Source organism: Natrix helvetica (assembly GCF_964273705.1).
Source record: "Natrix helvetica genome assembly, chromosome: 5".
In the NCBI taxonomy this organism is placed as follows: Eukaryota; Metazoa; Chordata; class Lepidosauria; order Squamata; family Natricidae; genus Natrix; species Natrix helvetica.
Window position 1 is genome coordinate 35,640,304 of NC_138551.1, and position 12,828 is coordinate 35,653,131.

General features: G+C 45.0%; 1 protein-coding gene across 1 annotated transcript in view; it reads right to left on the bottom strand.

The window, feature by feature from the left end:
* Positions 1-2,490: 2,490 nt before the first annotated feature.
* Positions 2,491-12,828, bottom strand: part of NYAP2 (neuronal tyrosine-phosphorylated phosphoinositide-3-kinase adaptor 2) — a gene marked incomplete at its 3' end in the record, with an annotated part of 158,684 nt that continues 148,346 nt past the window's right edge. Inside the window, exon 6 of the mRNA XM_081956377.1 lies at positions 2,491-2,718. Within this exon, the coding sequence (XP_081812503.1) occupies positions 2,491-2,718 (228 nt within the window). The remainder of the gene's footprint in view (positions 2,719-12,828) is intronic.

Here is a 12,828-nt window from a genome sequence, read left to right on the forward strand (position 1 = left end):
TTTTTGGGAAATGAAAAATTCCTTTGATATGTTTGTAACAGTTTTCTGACATGGGTTGTGAGTGCACCTGAGCAGGTGAACTACATACCCATTTCGGTTGTTGTATATGCACAATGTGGCAACATGGATTTAAACATCTGTCCCTGTGTTAATGATATTGATAAAACATAAATAATCTTGCTTAAACAACCTACTATACACACTTATAAACCGTTCACTTTTTAATATCTGATACAGAAAGCATCAATTTGGACATTAAAATATTCATTAGTTATAAAATATTTAAAAACTTTATTTTTATTTCAATCTGGAAAGAAACTACTATTGATAAAGTAATCATTGATTTCAGCAATATAGTACAAAATAACCTAGTAAAATTTTATGAATTTTTTTTCCCTTTTTGGTCTTATTGTTCAGCAGTTGCACTTGTGGCATGCTGTCAATATCATTTTAAACTAAAAAGCCAATATGATAATAAATTCCAATGACACTTTTTTTTCTTTTCAGAGAATATAATATTCTTACAATGATTGTTAAAAGAGGACCCTTTTCATGCTGCCAAACGTTTAGAAGCATAGATAAAAATTTAAATATATAAAATATATGTGATCACATCAACTCTACAGCAATATGGATTCTTTTTTAATCTTATCCTACACAGTGCCTTCTGGAAGATACTTTAATGCACAAATCTCACCCTCTTATCCAGAATATAAACCATCTCTTTCTCCTGTTAAAACCAAGAGGCCATAATTCTTTGGTCATGACATTATAGTCTAGTAAGATGGGTGTGATGTCACAGAGGACTATGACCCAATTACAGGATCAACCAGGAATATGACATTGTGCGATTTGAGAGAAATGTGCTCTACAGATCCAACCCAAAGGTCAGATATCCCAAGATGAAGTCAACCTTTCATATTGACTTTAGTGAGACTTTACACTAACTCATTCTACCTAGACATGGAATGTAGTATCTTACAAAAGGAACATGAACATTGTGAATAGATTTTTGTTACTTTTATCTTCAATAACACAAAACAAACAAATTGTTTTAAGCTTCTAAAAATGGACAGAAAACAAATAACTCATGTGATGTACAATATTTAGTCACAGTGAACCCTGGTCTCCGCAAATCATTTCAATAGAAGAAGAAAAGTTCTCTATAAAGGTAGTACATGTACAAGACATATACATGTTTAATCACCCTAACTTATTGGCATTGCTAAAGATATTTACCCTGATCCAGTAATGTAATCCATGTCAAGAAGCCTATTTCTATGTGCAGATGCCCCTTGCATTTATTTTTATTCCAAGTAATGATCAATGTAAGTAACGATCAATGCTTTCAAGAGTCTCACATCCAAATCCATTGCTCAATATGCAGCATTCTTGCATATTTTATGCACTGCAAAGCTAAACAAGCAAGCAGAGTTGCCTGCTAACTCATAATCTGTATGGGAAGGGTGAGGTGACTCACTTCCAGGCATCTTCTCCCTACCACGAGTTCTCTTTAAGGAAAGTGAGCACAAGGGTTGTGCAAATATTTGATTTAGAGATTTGATCTAGATGCATTTTAAATTATCTGTTCAAATAAATTTAAAATTGACTTTATTTTTGGAAATCATTTGAAACACTAAACTGGATCAAACTGACAATGTGGACTGAATCAACAATTAAAATCAGTTTGCTAATCCATGCAGCTGAACAGTATTTGGTGGGAATGTTCCTTGTGCAGCATCTGTTTTCAAAGGTTTTTGGAGGATATCCATCAAATAGCACAATCAATCCTGCAGCCATATGAGGGAGGCTGGTGTAAGTGATTTTGCCCATCTTTCTAAATAAATCAATATTTATGAAATCTGTAATTGACATTTTGTATACTAACAAACACACTTTTTTTTAAAAAAAAGTGCAGAATAACCACATTGAGCATCCAAGCAAATACTGTTTTATCTGCATTATTTGCACTTAGATTCTAAGACTTTTTATAGAAAATGCATCTGATGAATCCACGTGAATCTTTATTTAATGACTTCAGCCCTAGCACCAGTTTGTGTTGAATATTTTACTGTTAAACCAAAAATGTACATCCACATGCTTTTGTAAAGAGATTAAATTGGCCAGATGAGAAAATAAAAAAAATATATGTAACACAGAAAAAAGTTAAAAGAGTACACAGTTAAAACATTTCATACATATTTGCATTATATTTGAAAAAAGTGTATTAACTTGGGTTTTCTTTTAAAGAGATATGGAAAATATTTACATCTTACTCTTTTTCTCGGTCCAAAAGAATCCTCAGAAAAGGTGCATGCCTTCATTTCTGTGGGAGACATAGACTGGGCTCTGATGGAGGGTACTATTTAAGTAAGCTTTCTCCCTAGGTAGTTCTTCACCAGAATTTAGATTCTAGCAACTACCTTTCTGGAAAGGTAGTCCGACAGTGCAGTCTTCAGGAATGTATGGAAGATAATCCCCATGGGCATATTATATTGCAGTATCCCAGAAAACAGTTTGTTGCTTGGAATATGGAGGAGGGCTGTATTTCTTGGTTCCTGTGCTTTTTTTCCAACTTGGCAAGATAGGCATGCTGTCTTGTTTGCAAAGTCCTTTCTCTGATTTCTGTCGTGCCTTGATTTCTTTGCACAGACAACGTTTTCTCTCAATCATTTCCAGCATCGTATGGTCTCCATGTAACCACTGCATGCATGTCACCTATTTAAAAAAGGCACAAGATTTAAACATGGTTGATGAATGGTACTGGCCTCTTGAGTAAAATCAGGAAACAGTTACTTGAGGGAACAAAATATTTAAAACAGTGAAATAAGATAAAGTGAAGGACAACATATAGAAAATTGGTTTCAGATGTATAAATGGGTAGCTGTAATTTTCCAGTCTTCATGTCAATATTATTCTAGATTAGCCTTCCCCAAACTGAATCCTTCTGATTTCAAGTCTCATGAATTTATTGATTGCAATAATGGGAGGTATGGTTAAAATTGAATCTAGGTTGTAGTGTAGTGTAGACCAAGAATTTAATAGAGTAGAGTAGTGTTAGATGCGAACGAAAGGCGAGCCGAGTCGTGAGGAGAATTCAACCAACTTTTATTAACAGAGCAGTTCACAGTCAAATACAGGAGAGAATCAAAGCAGGGTTCGTCTGACAGCTATTTATACGAAGCTGTCAGACGAACCAGCCAATCCCCAAGCCAGGGTTTCCCCGCTCTCAGCCAGGTCGCGTCTTGGCCAATCAGACGTGACCTGGCTGTTGCTAGTGCAGATGCCGGCTGTCAGAGGAAACTCCCTGACGTCATCTGCCCGGACACAACACTCCTTCCCCCCCAGTGACTGCGCATGTGCATGAGACGCACAAACGTAGTCACGTAAATAGTCTGGGCGGCGCCGGACCCGCCCAGAACGCCTCAGTGCGACTGGAGGCGTCGGAGAGGAAGGTGGTGTCCGTTGAAGCTCCTCCCGCAAGGGAGTGGAGCTCCGGTCGCCATCTTGGAGGCCCGCCCCAGACGGAGAAACCCCAGGACCAGGTAGGCAGGGCCGAGGGGGTGCGGCCGAAGGCGGGCTTGAGCTGGGCACTTGTTGGTAGGCCTGGCCTGACTCGGGGAAGGCCATTTGGAACCCCGGAGGGGGACGCCAAACGGGCGACACCCCCTCAACAATGGACGGCCGGCAGGCGGCGTCCGAGGACGGAAAAACTCTGGGCAGCTGGATCGGGCGGACGTTTTCTGGTGGAAGGGCACCAGGGAACAGAACGTTGGAGGGCTCAGGCGCAGCGACGTTGATGGTCGACCTTGCAGGGGTGTTGTCGCTGGTGTTGGGCAGGCGGCGCCTCAGTTGATCCAGGTGCCGCCGCCATTCGGTCCCATCATGTAGCTGGACCCTGTAAGAACAGGGGCCGGTTATGGCGGTGATGGTGGCAGGCACCCACCTAACCGCCCCTGAGAACGCCTGAGCCCAAACAGTATCGCCCAGGACAAACACGCGGGAAGGGGGCCCCAGGTTGCCAGGCTGTTCACTTGAATAGAGTGGGTGCAACCTATCCAAGGTGGTCCGCAGGCGCCGGCCCATCAGCAGCTCAGCCGGAGACTTCCCGGTCAGGGGGCAAGGAGTGGCATGCTGTACCAAGAGGTAAGCAGCCACCCTTGAAGGCCAGTCAGCCCCATCCATCCTGCCCAACGCCTCCTTGGCCGAGCGGACCGCCCTTTCCGCCCGGCCATTGCTAGCCGGATGGTATGGGGCGACTGGGGCATGGCGGATACCCTGAGAAGCCAGGAACAGCTGGAACGCGGTGGAAGCAAATTGAGGCCCGTTATCAGAGACAATGACGTCCGGCACGCCATGGGTGGTGAAAAGCCTAGTCAGTTCTCTGATCGTGGCCTCGGCTGTGGTGGACCTCATGAGGATGAGCTCCACCCAGCGCGAATATGCATCCACCACTACCATGAAGACCTGGCCTCTGAAGGGGCCCGCGAAATCCACGTGGAGACGGGACCAAGGTCCACGAGGCACTTCCCATTCCCTAGGACAGGCAGCCGGTGGCGCCGGTCGGGAATGTTGGCAGGGGGAGCAGCCGGCCACCCAGGCGGCTATCTCGTCATCAATGCGAGGCCACCAGACATAGCTGCGCGCCAGGCATTTCATGCGCACTATGCCCGGGTGGCCCTCATGAAGGCGAGATAGCACCTGATGGCGCAGGCTGGGTGGAATGACCACCCTGTCACCCCACAGGAGGCACCCACTGTGAAGTGACAGCTCCAACTGCCTGGCCCTGAAGGGACGCAGGTGCTCTGGCACCTGACCCTCAGGCCAGCCCCTTTGGACCCAAAGGATGACCTGGGAGAGATCAGGGTCAGCCCTAGACTTTGAGGCCACCTCTCCGGAAGAGAGCGGCAGAGCCAAATCTGCTATGGCCAAGACCGACAGGCAAGGCACTGTCGGGGGGTCAGCAACGGGCAAGGGGCAGCGGCTGAGGGCATCAGCGTGCCCTAAATGCTTGCCCGGGCGGTAGAGCAGAGTATAGCTGTAAGCAGCCAGGAACTCTGTCCACCTGGTCATGCGTGGTGACAGGATGGGAGGGGTCGGCTTGTTACCTGCCAAAAGCCCAAGGAGTGGCTTATGGTCGGTGAACAAAGTAAAGTGCCGACCATAGAGGTAGTCGTGGAACCTTTTAATCCCTGACACTGCAGCCAGAGCCTCCTTGTCGATCTGGCTGTAATTGCGTTCCGCAGAAGTCAGTGTCCAGGAATAAAAGGCTATGGGGGCCTCCGAGCCATTGGGCAGCACATGGCTCAGGACCGCCCCCAAACCCACGGGGGAGGCGTCACAAGCAAGAGTCAAAGGCAGCTTGTCCGAATACTGAACGAGGACTGCCTCTGACGTCAGCAAGTCTTTGACAGCCGCGAACGCATGCGCTTCGCGGCTGCCCCAGCGCCAGGCGGCCGATCGGTCGAGCAACCGATGCAGCGGCTCGGCTAGTGACGCCTTATGCGGCAGAAAAGGCGCGTAGAAGTTGAGCAAGCCAAGGAACGCCTGCAGCTCCGTCTTGGAGGCAGGCGTGGGGGCGTTCCTAATGGCTGCTACTTTTGAAGGGGTGGGGTGAATCCCTTGGGCGTCAATTGTGAATCCCAGGAAATCAACCCGAGGCACAGCAAATGAGCATTTGCTGCGCTTTAATTTTAAACCCGAGCCCCTGAAACGCTCGAGGACCTTCACCAGTACTTCGATGAGGCCCGATCGGCTGCTAGCGGCGATCAGGACGTCATCGAAATACGGAACCACGCCTGGGAGCCCATGGAGCAGCCGCTCCATGAGGCTCTGGAAGATCCCCGGGGCTACGGAAACGCCGAATTGCAAACGGCGGCAACGGAAAGCTCCACGGTGGGTGACGATGGTCTGCGCAGCCGCCGCCTCGTCATCCACCGGGAGCTGCTGGTAGGCCTGCGCCATATCCAGCTTCGCAAAGATGCAGCCCTGCCCCAAAGAGTGGAGCAAGTGCTGCACTACCGGAACTGGATAGGGGTTCGCTTGGAGGGCAAGGTTGATGGTGGATTTGAAGTCGGCGCAGAGGCGAATGGACCCATCCGCCTTAACTGGGATGACCAAAGGGGTCTCCCACTTGGAGTAATCCACCGGCTCCAAGACTCCCTGCGCGACGAGCTTGTCAAGCTCCGCATCAACCTTTGCCCTTAAAGCGAAAGGCACCCTACGGGCCTTCAGCCTAATGGGGGCAACCTGGGGGTCTAGGTTCAAGGAGATGGGCGTGCCCTTATACGCCCCCAGCTGCCCATCAAACACATCAGAAAATCTGGCAAGGACGTCGGCCACGTCGGGAGGCGTGGCCACTACTTGTCTAATCCCGTGCACTGATAGGCCAAGTGCCGGGAACCAGTCAAGGCCCAGAAGGGCCGGCAAAGGCTTTTCTACTACTAGTAGAGGAAGGCATCCCGAATAGTCCCCGTATTCCACCCGCACCAGGTGACAACCCAGGGTAGGAATTAGAGTCCCCTGGTAGTCCCGTAGGGTTGCGTCTGGAGGGGCCAGTTGGGTCTTTGAGACGCCTGGACAGAGGCGGGAGAACTCTGTCCACGACAAAAGGGATCGGGACGACCCCGAGTCCACCTCCATGGTGCAGGGGGAGCCCTCTATGAGGAGCGACGCCTTGATGCGCTCCGCACCTGCACCCGTGTGGAAGGCCAACTCTGCGGGGTTGGCGTGCAAGTCTGCGTCCACGGCGTAGCAGCCTCCGCGCGAAGGCTGCTGCTGCTGCTGCTGCTGCTGCTGTCGTCCAGCACGGCCTCCAGGTCGCTGTTTAACGGCGGCTGTGGTCGGGACGTCCTCTGCTCGCTGTGGCAAGGGGAACTGCGCTCGGCAGACCTGAGCCAAATGTCCCTTCTTCAGGCAGCGGCGGCAAACTGCGTTTTTAAAGGGGCAACCCGAGCGGTCGTGGTTGCCTCCACAGCCAAGGCAAGCGGGCACAGCTTCCCGGGCTCGCTGAGGAGCGCGTCTTCTGGCGGACTGGCCAATGCGCGCCACCGCTCCCTCCTCCGGATAGTCGCTTGGCAAGGGAACTAGTTCGTCCACCAAGCAAGTGCGGCCTGGCGGGGGCGGCAGATTGAACATCTCCGCCATTGACTCGTCGGAGAGTTCAGCCGCCCTTGCTTGCTCGATGGCCCCAGTCAGCGTGATGTCCGCCTGTGACAAGAGCCGCCGGCGAAGGCGCAGGTCTTTTACGCCGCTGACGAACTGTTCCGTCAGGTTGCGATCGAGGTCGGCAAACTCGCACCTCATCGCCGCGGTGCGAAGCGACTGGAGGAATTGGCTCACCGACTCCTCCGGCTTCTGTACGCAGCGCCGGAAAGCGTAGTGCCTCGCCACCCAGGATGGAGTGGGGGCGTAGTGGCGCTGCAGGCGTTCGGTTAGTGTCGCCCAGTCCAGAGAATGAACGGGCTGTGGGGCGGCTATTGAGCGAGCGGCACTAAACATTGGAGTGCCGCAACAGCTCAAGAAGAAACTGCACTTCTCATCGTCTGGAACGTCGCGACGACCGTTGGCTATGAGGTAACACTCGAAGCGCTCCATGAACGCTTCCCACGTCTCGCTGTCGCAGCCAAAAGGCACAAAAGTTGGCATTGCCGACATGATCTCCTCAGGAACGGATAAGCCGGCCAGGAAAACAGGTCGCCGGTGCGATGGTGACAAGAAGACACGCTCGGTGGCTTTCGGTGGGTTAGCGGCTGAATCCCACCTTCGTCGCCAGTGTTAGATGCGAACGAAAGGCGAGCCGAGTCGTGAGGAGAATTCAACCAACTTTTATTAACAGAGCAGTTCACAGTCAAATACAGGAGAGAATCAAAGCAGGGTTCGTCTGACAGCTATTTATACGAAGCTGTCAGACGAACCAGCCAATCCCCAAGCCAGGGTTTCCCCGCTCTCAGCCAGGTCGCGTCTTGGCCAATCAGACGCGACCTGGCTGTTGCTAGTGCAGATGCCGGCTGTCAGAGGAAACTCCCTGACGTCATCTGCCCGGACACAACAAGTAGAGTAGAGTGGAGTGGAGTGGAGTGGAGTGGAGGGGAATGGAAGCCTCCAGACATTTCCTGAAGCCTTTGGAGTGCTCAAAACCATCCTCCGAGAAACCGAAGGCTTCTCGGAGCACTCAAAACGACCCTCCGAGCAAACCGGAAGTGACTTCCAGTTTGCTCGGAGGGTTGTTTTAAGCGTTCCGAAGGCTTCAGGGAAACCTCCGGATGGTCCCTAAAGCCTTTGGAGTGCTCAAAATGACCCTCCGAGCAAACCGGAAGTCACTTCCGGTTTGCTCGGAGGGTCGTTTTGAGTGCTCCGAGAAGCCTTCGGTTTCTCGGAGGATGGTTTTGAGCACTCCAAAGGCTTCAGGAAATGTCTGGAGGCTTCCATTCCCCTCCACTCCACTCCACTCCACTCCACTCTACTCTACTTGTTGTGTCCGGGCAGATGACGTCAGGGAGTTTCCTCTGACAGCCGGCATCTGCACTAGCAACAGCCAGGTCGCGTCTGATTGGCCAAGACGCGACCTGGCTGAGAGCGGGGAAACCCTGGCTTGGGGATTGGCTGGTTCGTCTGAAGTCACTTCCGGTTTTCTCAGAGGATCATTTTGAGCGCTCCGAAGGCTTCAGGGACTGCCTGGAGGCTTCCCTGATGCCTCCGGAGGGTGCCCGGGGGGGCAGGGGAGGCTGTTTTTGCCCTCCCCAGGCTCCTATAAAGCCTCTAGAGCCTTGGGAGGGCGAAAAATGGCTTTAAAAAAGGGTGAAATCAGCTGGCCAGCGCATGCATGCGTGCTGGCCAGCTGACAAGGCAGCGCCTCGCATGCCTTGACAAATGGCTCCGCGTGCCACCTGTGGCATGCGTGCCATAGGTTCGCCATCACTGTTCTAGTCCATCCCCCTGCTTAGGCAGGAAACCTTATACCATTTCAAACAAATGGTTATGTTTCAGACAAATGATTTTATATGCATGCATGCATGCATGCATGCATGCATGCATACATACATACATACATACATACATACATACATACATACATAATTCATTATAAACAAAATCTGAACTAAAATAAATAAGACTAAAGGAGAGAGAATACCTGTTTGAAAAATCTTGCACTGGAAAGAAAATACCTGTTGCTAAACCATAATATGTTCTAAATGAGGTTGGGCAAAATATCTGCCATAGATAGAATATGATGTATTTATAAAAAAAACAGAATTCAGTGTTTGCTCCTAGTAGCACAGCTATCTAATTCATTTGCCAGTTATGTCAGATTAATTGTTGATATTTGTACAACCAAGCAACTTATCTGCACATTTCAGGTATCAAATCTATTTAATGGAGAATTACCAAAACTTTCCTTCAAACAGTGCCCAGCTGCAGTATAAATTATCATATGTTGTGTTCATTGGCTTAAGTGGTCCAGTTAGTCAGTATGTATGCAACTAACAATAAGAATTATTTGTTTTTCAAAAATAAGCACATAGAATCTTCAGAATGAAAATGTATTAAACACCCCCCTCCCAAATTAATGCTATATATAAACTATTGCTTTTTACTCTGGGGAAAAACTAGTAAGGTAGGACTTACCTACAGTGCATGTGCTGCAATGAAAGTTCTCAGTTTAATATATATTTATTTTACTGTTTTTCCTGTATTGGGGTATAAATGTTTGTAATCTGAACTCCATACTGACTGGGATTTCTTTTAGGATTCTTAAGATTTTACTCTCTTTCTTTTCTCTCCCAACCATATCTTCATCTTCACCACATTAGTCATGATATTTTACCAAGGTTTTGTTCTGCAAAAAGTCTATATCACAAAAGGACAATTACACAATAATGTTAAAGCTAATTTGCTGGAACTTTGTTCCCAGTGTTGATTCCTCGATTTCCCAATTGTTTTCCTGTTATGAGCAAAACATTTCTGAGTCTCCTGACTCAGAAATCTCTGGCTTCCGATGATTCTTGCTTGAGTTCTCAAAGTAAAGGAACAACCTAACCAATTTTTTAAATTTCAGACACCATAATTCAAACAAGAAATTAAGTATTAGCACAAAATATTTCTTTGCTTATAGTGAAGTCCTATCTACTTATAAGTATTGTCCACATTAATGCTGCAAATGCATGTAGACAGCCATACCTTAACATGTAATTTCAATCTTTTAATGTATAATTAATCAATCAGGTTTAGTGATTAGCTGATTTAATTTTATGTCCAGAATTATGCTTTTATTGCTAGTTCATTTCAATGAAACATTACTTCATACTGTCTGAATTTCAAGGTATGATTCTTCTTTGTTGTCTTCAGCAGTAAATTCATTGAAAATATTTCATAAAACAATTACCCATCAGTAGTTGTAGATAAATATGCAAACATAACACAAAAATATGGAAACATTTCTGGATTGTACGAAGTAAATAAACAAACACCAATTCAGAGAAAATGTGGAGTTTAGTGCAGCAACCATATTTGAGTTGCAAAAATCTGGGCAATTTACAGTAAAGTGTACTTCTTTGCTTAGAGTTGATGCCAACTAGAGTAACATAGAAGCCCATTAAATAAATAAATTAAATGCTTTCTCTGACTTCAAACCATAAGAATGTGCCCAGAATATTTTTTTTAAATTTAGTGGTGCACATCCCTGCATTATGTCCCAAGCATGACCTTGAGTCAGAAATGATGGAAATAGAGTATGAATAATTACAATTAACCACTAGCTAGTTATCTTATTTTCCTGTGGGACTTGGCTCCATGAACTCTTGATAACATTTGCCAATCATTTGTTGAAAAGAAGATGTTTAGGTCCTAGCCAATACTTACAGTATACAATACAATACAATAGCAGAGTTAGAAGGGACCTTGGAGGTCTTCTAGTCCAACCCCCTGCTTAGGCAGGAAAGCCTATACCGTTTCAGACAAATGGCTATACAACATCTTCTTAAAGACTTCCAGTGTTGAGCCATTCACAACTTCTGGAGGCAAGCTGTTCCACTGATTAATTGTTCTAACTGTCAGGAAATTTCTCCTCAGTTCTAAGTTGCTTCTCTCCTTGATTAGTTTCCACCCATTGCTTAGATAGATAGATAGATAGATAGATAGATAGATAGATAGATAGATAGATAGATAGATGATAGATAGATAGATAGATAGATAGATAGATAGATAGATAGATAGATTGATAGATATAGCAACAGAGAGATATAATAGAGTTGAGATAGAGATAGAGAAAGAGAGGGAGGAGAGTTCCTTTGCATTTCCTCATAGCAGTTAATGTTGCACATTGGGTTTATACTATTGATAATTGCATGAGAACTGGAGACATGCATAAGTGCTGGCAACATTCTCATGCAGTTAAAAGTAGCGCACAAGAGCATTTCTCTGAAATATATTTTGGAGAAAAAATGCTAATTAGTTGATTACAATATTAGTCCTTTTATATTAATTCAGGATAGAGACACTTGCATTATAAGAAGCAATAATTAAATCCTATTAGACCCTCAGTACCAAAAATCATTTTTATAAACACCTGTTATCAATAAATCAATTTGCAATTGAAAGTTTAAAGACTAAATGGAATAAGGAATGTGTACAAAAATGGGAAACAGTTTTAATATTAAAAATCTAAATAGATATTCGATTATAGTTTATTCAATAAAAGTTAATATTTCAGACATTAGATACCATTGTGTTTGTATTAAAAAGAAATTAATAAATCCTCAAATTACTGAAGATGAATCAAGAATAACACTTCATTTGAACATTGTGTTTTTCCAATATCTTAAAATTATTGTGTTATAAGGAGGTAAAGATATAAATTAATTTGATTCTGAAGCAAAGCTTAATATTGTCAAATATTCTTTTTAGCTCTATTGACAACTGTACAATAGAAGAATTTGTATCTGAAATGACTTGCTTATCTGAATAACCATGGCTCATCAACCATTCGAAAGAAAGCCTTCTCACTTGTAATAGTCTTTATATGTTTGCTTGTTTGTTAAGTTTTCTTCTGTTATTGAAATGAAGACAGTACATGGAATCGTTGGACAATATATTATCCACCCCTTTAGGATAATAAAAAATAGTTTGGACAAGGCTGTGGATGCTCATCAGAGATATGCATATAACATTAATTTTGATATCCTTTGGTATCATAGTTTTTTTTAACATATTCTGTTTAATTATTATGGATTTCAATCTCGCTTTGGAATTTTGCTGTTTGTTAATGTTTCTAATGTGAATTGTTAACAATTTATTGTGTTTCTGTTTTGAATTTTTTAAAAAAGATTGAAATGAAGGGAATAAAACGGAGTTTACCAGACAAGATTTTCAAATCATTTTTGTCATCTTAAAAGCAAGGTGTTTGCTTAAGTAATTTGGGGCACACTTTTTAACAAAAAGAAAATTTATTTTCTAAGTTATTAAAGTTGTAGACATTTGCAGATGGGGTGGGGATGATGACCTAATTGTCATGATATCATCACACAAATATTGTGACTTATATACTGTTCTTATTTGTACTATAAGACCATGATGCATAAGTGGATGATTGACATCATTATGGTTTGTCATGAATGCTGCTGTCTAATGCATCATGAATTCACAGAATAATACTGCCTAGAACTGAAGCAGCTTCTTGAATGACTGGTGAAATGTTTTCAAAGGAAAAAAAGTCCAATTGCCTTTTGGAGAAAGCATATTTGGGACAATCATGTCCTGGATGATGGGGAATCTCCATAGAGATTCAGTTTATAATATACTGTGTATACAATATACACTGATTTTATACAT